This window comes from Bubalus bubalis, chromosome 17 (genome assembly GCF_019923935.1).
Source record: "Bubalus bubalis isolate 160015118507 breed Murrah chromosome 17, NDDB_SH_1, whole genome shotgun sequence".
Taxonomy (NCBI): domain Eukaryota; kingdom Metazoa; phylum Chordata; class Mammalia; order Artiodactyla; family Bovidae; genus Bubalus; species Bubalus bubalis.
Window position 1 is genome coordinate 19,611,590 of NC_059173.1, and position 22,384 is coordinate 19,633,973.

The 22,384-nt window shown below is 42.8% G+C and overlaps 1 protein-coding gene across 13 annotated transcripts in view; it reads right to left on the reverse strand.

Annotated features, from left to right (window-relative positions):
- Nucleotides 1-22,384, reverse strand: part of CLIP1 (CAP-Gly domain containing linker protein 1) — a 116,440-nt gene that overhangs the window by 52,250 nt on the left and 41,806 nt on the right. For 7 of the 13 annotated variants that reach the window (XM_044930235.2, XM_044930233.2, XM_044930231.2 and 4 more), the window contains 7 exons: nucleotides 15,545-15,669; nucleotides 14,107-14,326; nucleotides 10,208-10,405; nucleotides 9,252-9,355; nucleotides 7,257-7,317; nucleotides 5,817-5,849; nucleotides 2,139-2,243 (listed from right to left, as the gene is read on the reverse strand). In XM_044930235.2, the coding sequence (XP_044786170.1) occupies nucleotides 2,139-2,243; nucleotides 5,817-5,849; nucleotides 7,257-7,317; nucleotides 9,252-9,355; nucleotides 10,208-10,405; nucleotides 14,107-14,326; nucleotides 15,545-15,669 (846 nt within the window). The remainder of the gene's footprint in view (nucleotides 1-2,138; nucleotides 2,244-5,816; nucleotides 5,850-7,256; nucleotides 7,318-9,251; nucleotides 9,356-10,207; nucleotides 10,406-14,106; nucleotides 14,327-15,544; nucleotides 15,670-22,384) is intronic. The other 6 variants (XM_044930237.2, XM_044930236.2, XM_025267718.3 and 3 more) reach the window with 3 other exon arrangements.

The window sequence follows — 22,384 nt, forward strand, 5'->3', positions numbered from 1 at the left end:
CATGATCAAGTCACTGGACATTTCAGAGCTGGCTGTAATTGTGTTTCAGGACTGTAGGTATTTGAAAGATGGTAATTCATTGACTTAGCTTTTTCTGGGGTGGAGGTGGGAAGGTGAGGACTTGGAGAGCTTGTTACCACAAAATAAGGTACATTATTAAACTCCATTGCTACGACATCTATACTACAAATAAATTGAACCCAACAGGGCACTAATTCTTAATCAGTCACAACAAAACAGTCAAACTAAGGAAATGCCAAGTAAAAAATGAGGGAAAATAATAGTTTGATTATGGAGCATTTTCACAGCACTTCTATTTTTTATTTCCCCAAATCTGCCCTGGGGCGAAACTATCTGTGTCTGCCTTTCCCAACATAAAAGTCAGGTTACTGTTTCTTATTCTGGCTAATGTCTCTACAGCACCAAGCACACTGTTTATAAACTGGGCTTACTGGCTTAGAGGAATTTTACAGCACTTCCCAAAAAGGAACGTGGGTGATGGGAAATTTATATGGGTCAGTAGTTAGTTCCATACTTGGCAGACCGAGAGTGAGGATCAACAGGACTGTTACAGAAAGGCAACAGTTTGAATCTGAAATACTTGAATAAACTGTGCTGTGAATGGATGCTTTCTTATCCACAGAAAATTAAAAAAAAAAAAATTTGTTTGCTGACAAAGCTGTACAGGAAAGCACTTCAGAAGTTAAAAAAAAAAAAAAACCCTTGCTTCAGTAGCCAGCCACACCACAGGGGCTCAGTCTCCCTATCAGTCCCTTGTATTTCCCAGATCAAGTCTGACTCTCAGGTAACAAATGCCTGGCACCAAATTACCAGGATTTTTTTCCTTACCAAATACACAGAAGACATCTTTAGTTTTGAGGCCAACTGAGAACATTTTCTTTCTTCTTAAAAAATAAAATACTTACGACTTAGAGAAGAAAAATGACTTGATTTTCTAGATTTTTTTAGATTAATGATTTCTTGAGAAAAGAATTTTTTACAAACACTAATAATTCAAAAGAAAAAAAATCAGGATACCAAATTTGATTAGAGACAGAATAATTTTTGAAATTTTAAAATTAAGGATCTTGGTGATTTAGCTACTGACAGTCAAATCCAGGATTTAAAAGGTATACATACATACATGTTTTCTTATATGTGAGTCAGATTAGTTCTTAAATCTTTTAGCACAAAATGACTTCTGTAATAGACAGACTCCATCCTGTAGTGGTTAAGAGCACAGACTTTGGGGTCAAATGGCCCAAATGCAAATCCTGGCCCCACTATCTCTATTAGCTGTGTGAGCTGGGACATATTAGTTAACCTCTTAGTGCCTCAGTGTCACTCATCTGTAAAATGGGGACAATGCTACTACCTCCCTCGTGGGACTGTGGTGAGACTAAGTTAACATTTGTAAAGTGCCGGGTATAGTGTATATATAAATAAATTTCACTTTTTTCATTTTTCAAGTGAACACATGACTAATGCACTGCCTCCTAGGGTGAAACACTGTGAGCTGGGGGTTGGCAGAAGTCATTCTGTTCCCAACACACTTTTCCCTCCTGACCGCTGAGAATTTAACCTACTGGGTAACAGAAATACAAAGAGATCAGGTGCCAAGGGAAAAAAAAAAAATGGGGTGAAAATCTTTAACTCTCTTTAAAAGGAGCCAGTGTTTTCCATTCTCTTCACCCAAGAGGTCAGGGAAGAAGGCAGAAAAAGAGAGCTAAAGTAAAACAATAACAAAAAAATTACTTAGGAAACCCCTAGGAATATGAGAACAAGAGGACAATTGACTTCTGGTGGCAAACAGGAGAAAGGTTATTTCCTGGTATTCATACAAAGACCCACAAATGCAGCTGCGGCTGTCCATGCAGTCTGTATAGCTGCAGACTTTACGTGATGATTTTGGCCAAATTAACCAAAGGAATGAATCTTCACCTTGGACAAAAGGTTCAACGTAAAGCACCTGGGCCCACCCATCAGCCTACACCCATGAGGACCTGGGCGGTACCAGGACCAGCAGACTCAAGTCGAACCACTGGGTCAGGGCTGTAGGCCAACTGCAGGGCCCGTCACCCGCGGGGTCCATCGTTCACAAACATGGATCGGCTTCGTTAAATAGTGAAAACCATTACCCTAGTGTCTTCTAACTCCCTCTGGAGTTTGTCAGCTTTGGTCTTTTCAAAGAGCAGGCTCTGTTCAAGCTCCTTAATGCGGGCATGCTCCAGTTTGGTCTGCGTCTGTTAGTAAAAAGGAAGAGGAAGAAACACAACGGTGCCACCGTGACATGCCAGCACAAGAGGAGAAGGGCGCGGCATGCAGGCTGAGCCACCAGTACCTTCCGCCAAAGGGTGAACAGAAAGGGTGATGGAGAAGGGTGAGGGTGGACTGAGATGAAGAGGTGGGGGGTGACGATGAACACTATGGACGAGAGGATGAGGTGGGCAGGGGACATGAGCTAGTCTACTGAGAAAGAAAAAATGGAAAACACGTGAGGCAAGATGAAAAGTGTCAGATGCATGCAGCCAAATATAAGTTATATTGATAAGTGAAGTTTATCAGCACAAATTAGAATAGTTAATATTCCTCTAATCTATCATTTCCCCTCCTCCCCGCAACAGCTACTTGACATTAATGTGTATGTAACTGACTCAGTGACTTTAAAAAGTAGATTGGCCCTCAAACTGGACATCCATCACCCAAATATGGACAAGATTAATGTCATGACTCTACATCTGGTTGGTAAGTTCCTAGCACAGATCTCTGTACTTCTGCATACAATTTGATGTGAGCAAGGGTCAAGTATTAAACCTAACGAAGGAAGTCTAGGAGCTGGAGCTAAGGAAACCACGCCAGTGGTGCTGGCTGAGATGAATGAGAAGGATCTGGGATTCTTAGCAACATTCCCATACATGACAGGTGAGGAGCCATTAAAATGGGCTTTCCAAAGAGTGTCACCAGGAAAAAAAGAGGAAGGGGATTAGATTTAAAAGAGAAAATTCAGTGACAGTTATACTTGAGAGCCTCCATCCCTGGAGCTCAAAGCAGGAGAAAAGCTTAGCTGGAACTGGGAAGGGGCTCATACTCTTAATCCTAAAACAATCATTTTGCCTCAGCTCAGACGTAAGAAACATGGTGACTCAATAGAAAGGCAAGAGTTTCAACTCCATGCAAAAAGAGCCAGTAAGATCCTCACATGTTTTAAAACCTCAGATTTTGATGGAACCTGATGCAGAACCCAGAGGGCCATCTCTTTCTAACAGTCTTAAGTGTGGCAGAATCTTAATCAACTTGAAATCATCTAGATCAGTCTGAATGGACCTCTTTCCCCACTCACCTCTCCAACCGAAGAGGTTAGCAACGTAATCAACTGATAAAACCTGTCGACAGACCTTCCCCCGGCAGTTTCTGGTTATTCTGTGGTTTTAACTAGTTGGATAGCTCTGTCAGGACAATATAAGGGAAAAGACAACAAACCCTAAAGTGACAGAAAGCAGGGCAAAGCTTAAGCAGAAAGTAGAATCTTTTATGCTATAAATATCTTTACTCACTCCAGGGGTACTCTAGGGATTTCAATGCATTCAAGGGGTCAGTTTGCTTATGAACCAGGTATAAAAAACCATCATAGAATATTTTAAAAGTAAACAAAAAAATTTCTGTAAAAATTCTTCACTTCTTTCAGTCTATACACTCAACAAAATAATGAAATAAAAATAAGAAACTTAATTGTTTGGAGAGTCCCCTTCATCTATATGTGCCTTGTGTGTGTATGCTCAGTTGCTGAGTCATGTTCCAATGTTTGTGACCCTATGGATGTGTAGCCCACCAGGCTCCTCTGTCCATGGGATTTCCCAGGCAAGAATACTGGAGTGGGTTGCCACTGCCTCCTCCAGAGGATCTCCCCGACCCAGGGATCGAACCCGCATCTCCTGCATTGGCAGGTGGATTCTTTACCACTGTGCCACCTGCGAAGCCCCAGATGTGCCTTAGACAGAGGTTGTTCAATTTACCTGCTTTCACAAAAAAAGAATCTCATCCAGATCTACATTTTAATAATTGGGGTCACAGTCGCAAGAACAGAAGTGCAAAATTAACAGGAAGAAGCAAAGGCAACAGTACCTTTCTTCTCTTGACGCAGAGTTCAGTGTCCTCTGGGTAAAAGGTCACTTCCCACCAGGGAAGCCCCAAGAACACTAGAGTGGGTACACGTTCCCTTCTCCAGGGGATCGTCCCGACTCAGGGATCGAACCCAGGTCTCCCACATTGCAGGCAGGTTCTTTACTGTCTGAGCCACCAGGGAAGCCCAAAAAGTTGCTACTACTTCCAGATAAAAAGCAAATACCCACTGAACGTGATCTTCTCCCCATTCCGAGATCCTCTGGGTGTCTCCCGACTGGTGAGAGAGTGCCCACGGACGATCTGGGCTCTGCACTGCACTTGGCCAGCCATCAGCAAAAGGAACTAGCAAGCTGCCTCCCTGTCCTTCCCTGTATGTCATAGAAATGCTTGGCTGGATAGGACCACCCTGCTTTTAGGATTATTACTTTCTCAGACCAGGATAGAGTATCCCAAGAGGAGCGTCCTGGGGCCATGTAGGGTGGGGGAGTTGAGAGGGAAAGCCAAGGCTCTGCGAGAAGCGCACAGGAGAGGCAGGAGGGCGGCCTCATGCAGACTGACTCTGGATGCAGCAGAAGGAGCCTGCTTTGGGAGCAGAGAAGAGACCCAGATCACTGAAGTAGCTGCACAAAAAGGAACCCTTTGGAACGGAGGCTTTAAAAAAAAATTCAGTCTTGAGTTGTCTATTTCAGCTGCTGGGAAGAAAAATCCTTTGTTTTAATCTCTTTCTCTTGTGGTGGTCAATCAGAAGAGGAAGAAGCTTTCAGGTTTTTTTCAATTGGCATCTTGGCCGGCAGGGTGCGCCATGAAGCCATGCTTTTAAGTACTCTGGTAAGATCGCTTCTGAGCCACTCTGGTAAGACCTGAATTGGGTGTTTGATACTAAACAGAGGGAGGAAGAAAAAACAAAACAAAACAAAACATCTCCATACCTTGTGGCACTGCTACTAGAAAAAAATCTCACTTCAAGAATAATAAACTTAGAGGGATGGGATATATGTACACTTACAGCTGATTCACCTTGTTGTACAGCAGAAACCAGCACAACATTGTGAAGCAATTATCCTCCAATTACACATTTAAGAATAATAAATTTAAAACACAGTGTCTTCACTGAAGAGTGCTTGCCTCCAGCTTCACCAACTAGGGGAAACACTGACCCAACAAACTGGAAGTCTGAATTTCTTGTCGGCCGCACTGGCAGCCACTGGCCAGCAGCAGGCGCTCACACAAAAGGCAATCAGTCTGGGACTCCGTGTTCCTTTATTCTAATGGGAATAAATGAAACTTGGGGAAATTTTACCCCAGAATTTCTGTAACAACTTCATCTAATATGTTTTATGTTTTGGTCAGCTATCATATATTTTGGAAGAATTCTATTAAAACTAGAAGGCCTTATGAATTAAATGAAGTAGGTTGGGCCCCCAGACATAATTCTTGTCTTTTTGCCAAAATTCTTTATAGAACAAACATGTGCCTGTGTGTTAGACAAATGGGTTTACAGAACTTAGTCATTACATACAATTTCTTCAGGATTCAAATGTAACAGCTTTGAAAGCCACATGCACAGAAATATTAAGAACAATGTCTCAAGGTCAGATTATGCAGTTAGTATTTGAGTGTATCAATAAGCATTTTAATCTGTAATCAATCTGTGTTAACAAGGAAAGTATCCATACAGTTAAGTGCCCTCTTACATTCTCAGGATCTTCAGAAATCTGGCTCTTTTGCTATCAGTAAAAAAATAAAAAAATTAACAACAAAAGAGACATTCAACTAGAGTTTCAATATGTGTTAGGGTTTCAGCATAACTTTGATTAATTACATGTTTACCGGACATACTAGCCTATCTAGTGCTGATGTCAATATTTTAACTTGCTCCTCCTCAAAACATTGTAGGCTGTATTTGACATGAATTAGATGATGATATGAAACTTCTAATGAGATTTTGGGGTGTTTTTAAAATGGATGAGAACAACACAGAAGTCAACTAAAGGAGTGTGACTCTATATGAAATGAGTGAGGAAGATAGCTGTCAAAATTACTCATAATCCATTACATTCTGGGCCTTATAACAGCGGACCTCAGAAAATGTTTCCCTTACTCTTTGTTGATTGTAAAGATACATATATTTCAAAAGAAATCAGCCTTCTTATTTGGAAGGGCTTTGAAATTCAAGCATGGGGTGGGCATTCAGTAGACTCTAAAATCGCAATGATAGCAAAAATGTGTATTCTGAGAACTGCACAGACAAGAAACGTCTATTAAGATATTACAGATTAAAGTACCAAAAATCTGCTAAATTTGAAATTTTTTAAATTTGCATTTGTCATACATCTAGCAGTGGTTTGAAAAGCATCAAAGCCATTTAATTCTGGGGTCTTATTAAAAAACTCATATGAATCACTGTCATTGTTTAGTCACTAAGTCATGTTTGACCCTTCGAGACCCCACGGACTGCAGCCCACCAGGCTCCTCTGTCCACGGGATTTCCCAGGCAAGGACACTGGAGTGGGTTCCCATGTCCTTCTCCAGGGGATCTTCCCGACTCAGGGATCGAACCCAGGTCTCCTGCACTGGCAGGTGTGTTCCTTACTACTGGGCCTCCTGGGAAGTCCTGAATAAGGAAAATCTCTGAATTTAAAGTATGCCATGAGATAAAAATTGCTTTTTCTTTTCTGGTAATTACTAATACTTTAAAAAATCAGTTACCATAACATATATTTATTTTCTATAGGGTTATAAAGGATTTATCCTGCTCAATAGAAAAGGAAAGCTGAGAGTGTTCTGAACCATCATGATAAAATAAAAAATGCTCTTTAAAATGCCATTCTGATCAAGGGAAAAATAAGTAGAGTCTCACTTAGGACACACTGCCAGATTTATGACTTGATTGACTCCAATGCAAGGTTTTAAATTTGGAAGCATGAGAAAAGGGTAGTGAAAATTTTACCCAGCTACCAGAGTTGAGATGCATAGTGACAGGCTGGAGGGCAGGCAGCCCCTCAGCCATAGCCCACAGCCCAGAGGTGGGGATTCCTGCCACCCCCTCTGCTGCCTGTTCTGGCCACAGTGGTTTTATCCAAATTTCTGAATACCGCACCCGCAGAAGCTTTAGATGGCCGGTGGGGTTTTACCTCAAGATCGCCCTTAGTAATCGATTCTTCTTCAACCCGGAACTGAAGGTCCTCAACCTTCCTGTGGAATAAAATCAAAACGAAATACTTAAGAAAGTAACTAAGGAACACCTCTGCCTTATTCCCCAAATTATATATATAAAATCAATGTCCTGATGAATTTAGCAGATGACGATGGAAAGAAATGCCTTAGAGATGTAGAAAATGAAGAAATGCATTTTAAAGCCTCTGGTTTACAAATCCACAAAGTGGAGGAGAGCTCTTCTCCATTTAGGAAATGCCAAAGTTTTAACCAGGTATGGATCCCAGAAAGGGAAGAGTTGAGAAAATCAACTGGTTCGCCAGGTCACAACCACCAGAAATGGATCTAATCAAGACAAGATCAACCTGGAAGGAAGAGGTCTGATCACCATAGAGACACGTATGAGAAGGGAAGTCTATAATTTCTGCTTTCCAGTAACAGAACGTAGGGGGGAAAGTAGCACAAAAAACAAGTCTGTCTTTATACCACCCACATCAGATATTCCAGGGTGAGGTCAGCAGGCTCCCCATGCAGAGATTCCCAGGACAACATGAATACCTGTTCCAAGGCTGGGAGAAAAAGGCTGGGAATAATTTGGGAGAGAGGCGATCAAGGATTCTATTTCTTGCTTCTAAAAATGCAAGCTTTTTCCCCCCAACCATATCATAAAAATCTCTGATGAGGGCTGTGGGTTTTGATTAATGCCATCACAAAGTCAATGAAATATGATATTAGGAAGATTTACAAGACCTGGGTAACACCCACACTATGAATCTTTACAAAATTGGGTATACGAGAAGGAAGAAAAGGAGGACAAAGTCCATCATCACGCTAAGTCGCTTCAGCCATGTCCAACTCTTTGCAACCCTATGGATTGTGAAAAGAAGGACAAAGTCCATAAGCTACGTGCAAAAAATAAATAAAATTCACTAGCATTTCTAACAAAGTATAGAATAAAAAAATTCTACTCAGTAGAATTTTGAGGTTGATGCCCTCAAGTTTACTGAAGAGCTGGGGGAACATTTCTACTGTCCAGAAGTCAGCTCAGCAAGAGCTGGTTTAAAAACCCAAGCAAGTGGTACAGGGGCCTTGGCCTTCAGAGGGGCCTGGAAGGGTCTGTCAGTGTCCTGTTCACTTGTAGCCATTTTTATGAATGAGATTCAAGGAGAACTTCCTCCCCAGTGGCTAGTCATCTCCTCAGTGAAGCACTGAATGTATGACCCCCCCCATCTCGTACCTCCCACCACAGCCAGTGCTTGTGATCTTCCTGAGCACCTGGTCATCCTAGAGACCGCTAAGTTACATCACTGTGATCAGAAATGACAGCATATGGCATTAAGTGCAACTGAGGACAAATGTCTCATAACCCAGAGACAGTCAACCGATTTCATGCAGACACCTTTTCCGGAGAGCTTGTTCGCTCACGGCCTCAAAAGTCCTATGAAAAGCAAGCTTGCTTTCTCTGTCTCACACAGTTTAGCACTGGATTTCATCCTGCCCTGGATAGTTCTCTAACTGAGAATTCTGTTTTCCTCTAAAGGCAGTGAGTTTCTCGAGGTCAAGACCCCTCTGTCACTACCCCACTCCCCAACACACATAATTTCATCAGATACGTGGACAATGTTTCATAAATACCAGGTAACTGGGTCCAGAAAAAAAAAAAATCCCCTCTCGAGGAATGGCTGAGGTGGGCCCCGGGCTTGAATGGACTGGCTCGGGCCATCCCCTAGAGGACGTCTGGTGCACAGCTGGTGCTCAATACAGCTGCTCAGTTCATCAGAGCACATCTATCTGGTTCCAAACTTCTCAAGAAAGCCAAGTCAAAGCAAACCCTCCTCACACAGCATGGGGAATCCCATCTCCACTGAACACACAGTCAGTCCTCTGGTTCCAAGGGTTTGACCCCAACAAGGCTGTGGATGGGAAAGCACTCCCTAAGGTGGTTTAAAAAGGAGAGCAGGTTTTGGGATCACCTTTTCTCCTCTTCAAGTTGGTTGAGAAGTTCCACCTTCTCCCTGTCGGCAGCTTCCACCATCGTTCGCAGCTGGTCCATCTTGGCCTCCAATTCCAGGACGTGCTGGGAAAGGCAAGGGTGTCAGTGAGTGGCCTCCTCCTGACCCAGATGCTGGCCCAGACGTGCCTCCAAAGAGCTACAGCTAAGTGGTACAACTGTGGGTTGGCATTAGTCAAAAACCTTGTCACATTAAAGTGCTTTCTACGATCTCTTATAACAGGTTATTCTTGGCAGCACTTCTGGGAGCCGGATGATGAAAAACCACACCATTAAAGCAAAAGGGGGCAATGCTAAAACAACTCTCATCTCTTTTTAAAAGATTTTTTAAGGTGGACCATTTTTAAAGTCTTTATTGAATTTGTTAAAATACTGGTGTTATTGGTTTCATGCTTTGGTGTTTTTTGGTTGTGTTTTTTTTTTTTTTTTGGTCACAAGTAGGATCTTAGCTCCCTAACAAAAGATTGAACCTGTACCCCCAGCATTGGAAGGCAAGGTCTTAACCACTGGGCCACCAGGGAAGTCTCCACTCTCATCTTTTTTGAAGCTGAAACTCATACAAAGCATAATCTACAAAACAGGAGTTGTAACCACTACTAAGGTCCTGGTGTATAAGCTCATCTGACAACAGACAGGCCAAGAGACCTGGATGTAAAGACCAAAGAGCGCAGCAGACTCAAGAAGAACAGAACTTCATCTTTATGATGATGGAAACTGGGACCCAGGGCACAGCTTTCAAACAAGCCCAGCAAAGACGTCTATGCTCATTTCAGCACACTCGAGATCAGCTCCCCAGCTCCGAGCACCAGGTATGCTGCCCAGCCTCCTCCCTCAATTTAGAAACCGTCACCGACTCTGTGACAAGATCAGCCTAGAACCCGTCACCATCTCCGCCACAAGGTCAGGGCCAGACTTCACCTGGTCGTGTCCGTCCCGGGCCAGGGCGAGCTCCTGCTCTATCTCCCCCACGTGGCTCGTGGCCTTGGCCACCTCCGCCCTCTCTAGATCCCGTTCGGCCAGCAGCTGCTCAATGTGCTGCTGCTTCTCCTTCAGGGCCTCCTGGAGGGCGGTGGTGCCGGAGATCTTCCTGGCGTAACGGGAGGAGGTTTCGGTCAACTGCAAAGGAAAGTTAAAGACGTGAAGGGCAACGATGCTGTGAGGGATGCAGGGAGGGGGCGGTGCATGCAGGGTGGGCGTCTCCTCGGCAGAGTAAAAGCGCTGCCCCTGGCTCGCAGGCTTGCCCGGGCTTAGGAAAGGTTTTCCATCGTGGAAACAAGACGGCGCATGCCTCGGGTCTGTCAATGTCACAAAGAACCCACCGATGTAAAGAGGCCACAGAAAAACCAGGAAGATGTTCGTGGCTCAAAATCAAAGGTGCCCTGAGCTGGGCTGAGGGGGCCGGATGGAAAATCCCGCAGGACCCAGGTCACAAGCTTCTCAAGACTCCATTTCCACCTGGACTTCATGAATAGTTATCTTCTCATGAAGACAGTGTGGCCAATCTTCTGTTCCGTAGACTTCAGGATGAGACTTTTTTCAACTTCTCGAGCTTCTACACACCATTAAGTGACCATGATGTCACCCACGGAATCACAAACCTTCCTTCAACTGATTACATAGTTTACACACTTGGAACTTTGTCAGATTTTCTTCACCTTTCTTCTAGAATGAAAGGCAGAGGTGATTTCACCCAGGGATCCAGCTGTGAGGACCTGATTTCCAGTCCCCAGAAAGATTTGCAAGGATAAGATGAAAAGGAAACTCATGTTGTGCTTTCAAAGCATGTGTGAATGGGTGAGTGTGCAAGTACACACATAAGAGAAAGGAAGAAAAAGGGCATGGGGGTGGGGGGAGAAGAGGGGGAAAGGAGAAGTTCGTGGAGAAAGAGAAGTAGGGGGAGGAAGGAGAGAGAAAAAGAGTGGATGAGAGGGGGAACAGGGAGGAGAGCAGGAGTTGAGGGAGAGACAGCGGTGGGGGGAGGCGTGGAGAAAACCTGTTTCTGCTCTCATCTCTGCTGTTTCACACAGCAGACACCTCAAGGTGCCTGTCATGTGAAAACACAGAGAATAGAACCTTCTGTTAAAGAGTTCAGAGGTCATTTGGACAAGCTGAATAACAATCTTGCAGGCTGGACCCTGGGGGCTGGGAGGGGCTCCAGAAGAAGCTGCAAACCTTTGGCCAGCACGATCACTGGCATGAGGAGAATGCCACTGTTTCTACTGAGAGAAATTTCTTAAATTACTTAAACATATGAGGGGGAGGGGGATTTCCTGTTCTCTCTTTTAACCACCTGACCTTGACTTTCCAGTTTCACTATGTGGTTATACTTTCTCGTACTAATATTTCCTCCCTTTAAAAAAAAAGATTTATTTATTTGGCCGTGTCAGGTCTACATTGCGGCATGCAGGATCTTCATTTGTTTCAGCACGTGGAATCTTTAGCGTGGCATTTCAACCCTTAGTTGTGGCATATGGGATCTAGTTCCCCAACCAGGGATAGAACCCCGGGCCCCTTGCATTGGGAGCATGGAGTCTTAGCCAACATTTCTTCCTGAATACGCAAAATCTGAGCTTCTCAAACCCTGCAGGATGACACACACACACCTGGGGTGTGTCTAACCTGTGCTGCAGCTAACTCGCAGGGAAACAGTGACACCTGTTGGACATTATGCAAACTACTAGCTTGGAGGCAATTCAGCTTCAACCTTGGATTGTATTTACATTGACACTACATTCCTTTCAGTCACATCTCTCCAAAGCTGGGTTTTGGCCACTGCCAGGACAAAAAGCCCAAATCAATGCAGCACAGAAAATGAGGGTGGCAGTGTTCACTACGAGTCCAGGGCCTGATAGGATGTGCAATGCCCATGAGGAGCAACCTAACAGTAACTCACTGTGGTTATTTAAGAATGAATTACAAATGCTATTTTTGCTTTCAGCTAATGAGTGTCATTTTTTTTTTGAACAGTTACTAAACCGTGAGGACATAAATATTAAGTTGTTTGGACTGAAATACTTAATAAACAGAAGTGTTAGCTATTTTTTTTGGCCTACGGGCACTGTGAAAAAATAACAGAGACTCTAATGGTTCTGTGGAACCGTGATAAATACTGTCAGAAGATCATTTTGCATTCAAGAATCTTTCAGCTTTTTTTACATATGTACAATGGATCATATTGCTGAGCTGTATTTTTAGGAAATCATGCATTTGATTATTCTATGTTTTCCACATATTCATTTATGGTGATTTCTGGTTTAGAAACTATAACCACTCAATATAAAGAGATATAAAAATAAGCTGCTTTAAAAGGCAATGAGACTCATTTCTCTTTTGCTAGTTTTCTTCAAAGAGGAATCAGAACTGGTCTAAAAAGTAAGAGGAGAGGTTGGGGGGACAGAAAGTGCTTGGGGAATCTCCAAAGAAATGGACACAATTGTAACATAATAAAAATGTCTCATTAAAAAAAAAAACACCACTCAAGAAAGAATTTCGAATCCAGAGTAGACATGTCCACAGAATTGCTCCTGGATTAGTCCTGAAAATGTAAACTCATGTCCTGAAACATAAACTCGATGTCCACATTAGAGCTGGCTGACTGACTCTCAACAAGGCTTCATCCAAATAGAGGGTTTTCTTCACCTTCATTTCGCTCAGACATTCTAAGAGTTCTTGTCAAGCTTTTCTTATCAAGTTCACTTGTAATTTTCACGTTCAAGATGCAGGCTTTTATATGCAAAATGACATAGTCCAAGCAGGTACCTGTATCACCTGACCGTAAGGGGAAGAAGTCCAATGGCTGAAGAGGAGGGTAGCCCCTGCTATAAAGAAAGATGCCCCCGAAGGTCCCGTCCCTGCTCAGTGTCAACAGAAAGAAAGCAAGCGAGATTAGGGGCCAGCAGCCTTACTCCCCAATCGCGCCACTTCACATTCTAATTCCTGTCTGCAGTTCATTGTCATGAACCAGAGATCCAGAATCCAGTCTGGAGTGTAATCCCACACAGTCATGTCAAATTTGAACAGTATCTACCTCACTTCAAGCGAATAAACTAAAGGACAGGGGGTGGGGGTGGGGAAGCAAAGCAAAAAGTCATTGCTTTGGCCCTAAGAAAGCATGACATTAACAAACAGAACAAGATGCTGCCTATTTTGATTCTGATGATTTTATCTTACTGATCAAAGCAGGAAAAGGGGAGAAAAGGAGAGAGAGTGGGAAGGGGAGATGGAGAGAGGAGGCAACACAAAACAGGGCCTTTCAGGCATCTTTTCCAGTTGTCTAAGTTCTTCTCTGCATCCTCGGGCCTGAGGCAGGAACACTCCACACCCATTCAACTGCTTTCAGTGGGTGAGATTGCATGAACACAACATGAAAATTCTAAGAACATGCCTTTTCTCAAAATACTTTTAGTTCCTAGTCTGACAACAAAGAGAAAGAGACCCAGGTCCTTGGGGAAAGGGATCCCTCCAATTTTCCTGTCTTCCTGATGCAAAAATAATATCAGAATGATCAACCATCCCATATGTTAGACTAGGGAGTCGTTACTATGGATTCACCAAGCACTGTGGTATCTCCCAGTCTTAGAAGTCTGAAAGGAGGTGTTAAAAATTCTTTATTTCAAACTTGTACTGGTGCTAGAGGTTTGGGTTCTCTTTTGTCACGAAATGTGTAAGGACGTTCACAAGCCACAGTGAAGGAACAATTCATACAAGGGCGAGGGGAGGTGTAACCTTTCCTAAAGCAAAGCAGGCGTGCTGATGGGGGTGGGGAGCATCTGATGTGCCTGGAATGCAGAGACACACAGATGGGAAGGGAGGCTCACCAGTCCTGTCCGGCTGGGCTTGCTGCTCACGGAGGCCACGGAGCTCATGGAGCTGAGAGAGGAGGCAGACGGGCTGCGCTTCATGCTGGCGGGCGTGGTCGCCATCACTCGCCTCACCGCGGCGGCCTTGGCTTTGGCTGGCGTGGTGGAGGGGAAGCCAATCTTGGTGACTTTGTGGACCGGAGCAAACAGGCCATATTTGGGTTGACACTGAAAATACCTTGAGGGGACAACAATTAAGGACAGTAACAAAAAGCGGCTTAATGAAAAGAAAGAAAAACTTACAACCAAAAGGCTCTCCTGACTCTTGTGACTGGCTTGCTGTGAATTCTACCAACTGGCTGGGGTGGTACACCCAGCCTGCAGCATTCACTGGCTGTGCAGGCTGATAAATAACTTCAGTAATGTTCAAAGACACACGAGGAAACAACAGTGTGATACGCAGAGACGGAATCACTTGTCTGTTGCTAAGATTCTATGTAAAGAGGAAGTCATTTCTACTATCTGATAAACACACAGCAGAAGAGTTCAGCAACCCAGTGATCCCACCTAATAAAACCTTGCTAAACAAATGGAAAAAGAAATCAAACAAGCACCTAGTTGGCAAAGTCACTCAAGTAAAGGTGGAGAAGTATCAGGTGGTTAGTCAGTTATCAGACTGACACTTGGAGATGTTATGACTCTAGCAAATTTTAACATCTTAATATCAAGAATATGAATGCTATAACTTCATAATCATCACAGCACTAAGAGATTTTTGAAAATCTCAAGGCATTATTACTGTATTTGGCGCATAGCACCTATATACTTATAATCATCAGCTGTAATAAATACATCCCTCCAGATACTGACAATGGGGGGAGGCCTGTGCACGAGGTGGGGCAGGAGGTCGAGAAGGGCTATCTGCATCTTCCTCTCAATTCTTCTGTGAACTGAAAACTGCTCTAAAACAAAAATAAAATCTTAAAAATAAATAGATACATAAACCCAATGCTTGCTCGGAATCTACTCAGATGCACTGCACATATCACTAAACGAGAGTCAGGGGACTTCCCCAGTGGTCCAACGGTTAAGACTCTGCCTTCCAATAGAGGGAGTGTGGATTTGATCCCTGGTCGAGGAATTAAGATCCCACATGCCACAGATCCCATGTGCTGCAGGGTGCGGCCAAAAATTTAAGAAATAAGTAGTTTTCTTAAAAACCTGACACACACACACAAAATTTTTAAAAATAGAACAAGGGGGAAAAAAAAGACAGAGAGACCATCTAAGAGAGAACAACTAATCCTAGTGAAAGGGAAAATCAGTAGATGAGTCTTAGGAAATACAAGTGCAGCTCTTCAAAATGCTCATGTGCATTTTATTACACACACTGGGTGGGGCTGGCTTGAGCATCTTTACATGTAGGAGGGAGACGAAATTCCAACAGCAGACGCACCTTGTTCCAGCAACAGCCCCATCGTTCTTCCCAAGAGGCTCATCCAACTCCACGCCACACCACTCCCCCTTGGCGAAGTCTGTCTCCCCAAGAAACCGGACTACACCGGCCTTCGTGCCACCAACCTGGAAGCAGAGAATAGTAAAAAGAAGACGTGAACAAAATTCCACAGCTTAATCGTTTGCAGTTAGAGCCAATCATTAATACTTTGTTCCATCATTTCTGTAGGCAGCTCTTCTCTTAACCCCCTCTCCAACTGTTTAAAGAGTTCTCTTCAAAGGTCAGCAAAGGTCACCTGGGTTCTGTTGCTAGAGTGATCTGATACCTGCTGCTGCTGCTAAGTGTCCAACTCTGTGTAACCCCATAGATGGCTGATAGTTGGTACAGTCCAATAATGAATTCTTTAGAAAAAGGGAATAATTACTATTATTACTATTACTTCATGCCAATAGTAATAATTACTGTTACTCCAGAGGGAGTTTCCTGCTTCAAAATAAATATCAGCTAAAAAAAATACAACCCCTACATTACTAAAAGAAAAACAAAATTTGTGTATAATCCACTGTAACAATGGCTGTATTCATTTTCTCAAACTTCCTTTACATCATTACCCATGTAAAGCAATAACATATACATATTAAGGACAAATATTCATACATCCACATATATGAAATATTAATTCTTCAAAATATTTAAAATATTGATATTTTCTACTGTGAGGCTCTTCATTGCTTCACAACTATTAAAATGACAGTTTTTCACATTTTATTTCACATGAACTGGTCAAAGCTTTGAATCTTTTTAAATGTCTCTTTGTCCCAGCTGCTGGCGATGTAACATGCAAACAAAAGTATACCATCACCATTTACTAATCCTTCCTTTGCCACTATTTTTGTTTCAGATACTCATTTTTATCATATTCTCTCTTGTGTGCACAGAAAGAGAACAGATCTGAGTCTTTTTACAGTTTCAGAAATTCAGTATCTGTGCTACTGCCATTACATTTTAATTACTGCTACTTTGCAACCTGTATCATATTTGCTAAGTGCTGGTTTTCCTTTCTACTCTTCTTCAGAATACTGATCTTTCTTACTTTTAATTAAGCTTCTTTTCTTCTTTCTAAATTTTTTGGCTGAGCCTCGTGGCTTGCAGGATCTTAATTCCCCAACTGGGGATGGAACCTGGGCACCTTTTTCTCAATTAAAAAAAAAATTCCCCAATTATAAAGGTGGTAAGTCACTGTAGGCCACTGAGAACATCACAAACAAAAAATACATGTTATTTGTGTATTCTCAACAGCCAGGGACAGTTGCTGTTGACATTTTGACATTTCACTTTCCCTGCTATATTATGGTAGCTGTTTAGTATCCATAATACAGATGTATCACAATACGGACTTCACTCAGTTTTTGTTTGGGATGTTCCCTTTTTTCTTATTGATTAAAAAAGTAACTCTTTATAATAAATTAATTCTTGAATAGACGATGCATTCTCATGGTTCAAAAGCTTTCAAATGTTAGGTATACATCAGGACTTCCCTGGAGCTCCAGTGGTTAAGACTGCCTTCCAATGCAGGGGGTGCAGGTTCAATCCCTGGTCAGGGAAATACGGTCCCACATGTTGGGGGTGCAACCAAAAATAATTTTTTAAAAAGCATGTATCTAGAGAAGAGCCTCTCTTCCTAGACTTCTGTCCCTACCTGCCCCCTCTCCCCACCACAGATAACCTCTGCTATTGATGTACAATATTTCTTCATGCCAGCATTTCTGCAAGCATTTCTTCATGATCTAAAGGCAAAAGTTAATTCGCATTTTTACTCCTCCCTTTCATTCTCACACTAAGGCCAGTGCACTACACGTGCTGTCCCGCACCTGCTTTATTCCACATCAAGACACAGAACGTCCTGCTTGTGTTTACATTCGCGTGTTGTTCCACTGCATGGATTCACTCCAGTTTATTAAATCAGCCCTTACTGGGAGACATTTAGGTTATGTAGGTTTATTTATTCAATAAATTTAAGTCATTTTAGTTAATTAAAAAAGAGTCCAGTGGGACTGTGTTAAATGTAGATTACCTTGGGAAGATAACTTCTTTAATCAACCTTCACAAGGAACTGGCTTTTCAGTTTTTCCTTTTTGTTTTTAATGTTCTCTATTTTATTTAATTCATTCTTTATCTCACTACTTCCTTTTTCTTACTTCCTTGGGGTTTATTACTCTCCCCTTCCTAATGTCTTAAGATCAATAGTAATTTGCTTTTTTTAAAAAAAATAAATTTTCTTTGGCTGTACTCCATGACTTGTGGGATCTCAGTTCCCCGACCAGGAGGATCAAACCCTTGGCAGTGAAAGTACAGTGTCCTAACCACTGGACCACCAGAGAATTCCCTAATTTGCTTTTTAATACCAAAGTTATTTGTTTCCAGTTTTTCTCCAAACACAGCTTCCTGAGAGTTTGGGATGACATGCGTTTTTTTTCCAGCTCTATTTAACCTTTGTTGAGGACAGAAAATATTAAAGCCTCAAAGCTACTGTGTATACTTTTTCTCTGAAAAAGAAATTCTTTGTGAGTCTGATTTGAGGACCCAAAGCAGTTATGGTTGAAGATACGCAGGCAGGCAGGGAGTGTGAGGGTGACAGCGTGCAGACGGCCGCTCAGAAACGCCCTGGGGTCGTGACAGGCGCCCCGAGGAAAGACGGAATTGGAGGCTGGAGAAGACTCCCCGCAGGAGCCGCTGTGTCCAGCGCTGCCACCCACGGCGCGCAGCAGAGCGGAGGAGCACTTGGCAAACGCCTGCTGAGGAGATGAAAGCAGACTTCTCCGTAGGGAACTTCACAGCAAAGGCCACTTCCCCGCGTAAACCCATGAAAGGAAAAAGGTATGCAGTGGCTTGACACTGAATTTGATGGCTCAGAAGCGAGCAGAGGATGAGCTATGCTAACACAGGTTAAGTAAGCATGGGCTCCGAGTTGGACAGATTCACATGCCGGCTCTGTAGGGCTTCCCTGGTGGCTCAGAGATTAAAGCATCTGCCTGCAATGCGGGAGACCTGCATTCAATCCCTGGGTCGGAAGATGCCCTGCAGAAGGAAATGGCAACCCACTCCAGTATTCTTGCCTGGAGAATCCCATGGACGGAGGAGCTTGATGGGCTACGGCCCACAGGGTAGTGAAGAGTCAGACATGACTGAGCGACTTCACTTTCACTTTCTGTCTATGGATGAGACAAGTCGCTTAATTTCTAAATCTTAAATTTCCTCATACGTAAAATGGGAATAATTATAGGGCTGTTGTGAGGATTAAATAAAATAACCCACATAAAATTGCTTCGTGCAATGTCTGACATATATTAGCAGCAAGCGTGTCCATGCCTAAGAGAGTACTAGTTCCAGATCTGGCAAACCGGACTTTTTAACACACTTCTTGGTAACCATGGAACGTATGAATAGCAACCTGCATAGAACTGGCCTCTGTTTCATCCGTCCTCTGATTCCACACCTTCCTAAGCAGCAGACTAACCAACATCACATGAGCAGAACATAGCACATTAGTCAAAGATGAGGCAATCTCTCCAGATAATCTGCTGGATTCTTTGGGGGTGAGTCTAAGTTACTGTCATGACCACTGCTTTTCCGAGAGGCGTCGGATAGGCTGTGGGCTTGTTAAACAAACCAGCAAACTCTCCAGACAAACCATGGCTTCACTCAGTTCAGAAGCTTTATAGCAAATTACCACAAACAATAGATCAGCAATGTTTCCTCTAAATGCAGGTAACAGACTATATGTCTACCCTGAATGCCACAAAGTTTGTTTCAAATGGATGATTACTGGTTCCTGCTGCTGCTAAGTTGCTTCAGTCGTGTCTGACTCTGTGCGACCCCATAGAATGCAGCCCACTAGGCTCCTCCGTCCCTGGGATTCTCCAGGCAAGAATACTGGAGTGGGTTGCCATTTCCTTCTCCAATGCAGGAAAGTGAAAAGTGAAAGTCAAGTCGCTCAGTGTCCGACTCTTAGCGACCCCATGGACTGCAGCCTACCAGGCTCCTACGTCCATGGGATTTGCCAGGCAAGAGTACTGGAGTGGGGTGCCATTGCCTTCTCCTAGAATGAACAGTTTTCATATCCTTTTCCCTCTCCCCTAACCTGGAATTCTTGACTCATAACAGATGAAATGCTTTCCTTTCCCCTATAAAAGATCCTCCATGATTATTCAAAATATCCTCAACAGAGACAGATAGTCACATGAAGTCCTAAATCACTTACTCTTCTACTTAATCATTTTACAATGTCTTTTCTAAGCATCTAAATATGATTTTATAAAGCTAAGTTTTATTTCTCATGTATTGAAGAGAACTCAGAGCATTACAGTATGTGCATTTACATTAAGTATAAGCCACAATTTTCAAATCTATGTTTCAGGGGTAGATAACAAGATTATTAAAAAAAAATTTTTTTAGAACATTGAAACGAAAAAATAGGCAAACACAAATAACTACCATTCATTCTCTTTACTTTTGGAATATATATATATATGTGTGTGTGTCAGGAGTCATATATATATATATATATATACACACACACACACACAGAGACACATGTTAAGAGTCATATATATTGCATGTACACACATATATGACTCCTAACACTGTGGTCAACCTAAATCAAAATTGGAGGTCACCACTGGAGACCTCTAATTAGTTCAAACCATACCTCTTAACTCAAACTAGAAACTTGGCTAAAGGAAAAGCTACCTGTGCTCATGCTTTAGCAAATGTCAGATTTTTAAATTCTCATTCATTCATTCAACATGTATTCCTTGCATGCCTGGGCCCTTGGATACAAAATAAACCAAAAGAAGTGTTGACCCTAACAGAAAGAAATCCAAACAAACAATTCCAGCAAAAAGCGATAAGCACTTGAAGTTTCTAAAAAATGCTGTGGGACCAGAGACAGACAACCTCTTTGTAAACTCTTAGGAAAAATAAGAACTCTGATAAATTCTGCAGGGCTAATGAATGGGTCCAATAACAGGAAATGGGAAACCTTTAATCCTCTCTCAACCCTCCCATCTACTCATCATCAAGTCCCAAACAAGCCATTTAACCTCACTGTGCCTCAGTTTATAAAGCTATAAAATGTCCAATGAGTGGCCACGAAGGACTGTTCCACAGGGCTCTCTGAGCAACAGAATTCTGTGAGGTGGCTGCTTAGCTGCCATGTGGTTAAGTTAAGCGGCTTAATTTAAAAAGGTAAACATGGCTAACTGGTATTTACCAATACAAATTTAGCCCTGACTTAACACTTAATCACCTGTGAGACGGCCTGTCAGTAGTTTATGCCACCTCAACTAGAGAACAATCCAGCTCTGGGCAGCTCTACTGTGACAAACTCCTGCCAGAAAGGTAAGGTCCGCCTGGCCCAGTGTTCATCCTCGGGTCCTAACTGCATCTCCCATGATACTTACAGTGTTACTCCTGCCCTTTAAGGGTGTCATGTGACAACAGTATTTAAAACACTCTTTTTTTCTTTTCTATTTTTTGGCCACATATGGGATCTTAGTTCCCCGGATCTAAGGATCAAACCCAGGGATCAAACCCATACCCCTAGCAGTGGGAGTATGGAGTCCTAAGCACTGGACTGCCAGGGAAGTCCCAACCCTCTGATTCTTTTGACAACATTTTATGAGTACCTACTGCGTGCGAGGCATTGTTCTAAGTGCTGAGCAAAAAGCAGTGAATGAGACAGAGAGTTTCCAGACTTTCACGAAGCCTAAATCCTGGTCTGGGGAACTAGACAATGAACAAATAAATTAAATGAGGTCATTTTCAGTACATAGAGGGCTGTGAAAAGCACACAGCCGGGTGAGGTGATAGTGCTCTGAAGGGTCTTTAGTTGGGGTGACAGGGAAAGGCTCCTTAAGGAGGTGACATCTGAGTCAAGGCTCAAGGACTTTGAGACACCGATCATGCAAAGACCTGGGGGCAGAACATTCCAAGCAGAAGAAAGGGCAAATCCTAAGGAGAGAATGAATCTGGGTGCTGAAGTGACTGCAAGGAGGCCAGTGTAGCTGGAGTGCAGTGAAAAAGGAGCCGAGCAGAGAGAGCTGAGCTTGGAAGTGTGGGCAGGGTCCACAGCATCAGACTCTGCGGGTCCCTGGAAGGAACGGAGATGTTTATTTTAATGCAGTGGGACATCCATTAGGGAACACTGGGCTGGTTTTGGTCACTGCCAAGTCTCCAGCACATAGAACACTGCCTGGCACACACACAGCAGACACTCGGTGTGATCACTGGATGAACTGCAGGGTGGTAAACACACTGTTGAGCCACCTTTTCTCTAGACCAAATAAACAGACCCTTTCTTTCACTATTCCCTTTTCATCATTTTGAGTCTCCCTATCTACAAAATTTGACGGTAAGTAAGTTCTCTTAAAAAACTAAAAGAGCAGATGACGGACATTCTCTTATACTTTAATTCTCCCTAGAACAAACAGGTAAACAAAATGACATAATGAGGAAGACGCCACTTAGAAGTTAAGTGACTTCACTTCTATCTCTAGAAACTAATCTTTCTTTCTGAAAAACATATTAACTCCTTCGGGATTCAGGACCCCAAAAATATCAAGAAACAGGAAAAAAAAAAGTTCAGGGGAAGAAGATTAACTTGTTACCATGGAGAGTGAGCATAAAACTGCTTTACAATATAAGATTATAAGCACCAAAAACGTGACATTTTAAACCATAAGCAAGAATGCGTTTAAGGGTATAGACAGATCTATTTGCGGGGCAGAAATAGATTCACAAACACAGAAAAAAGACTTGTGGACACAAAGGGGTTAGGGG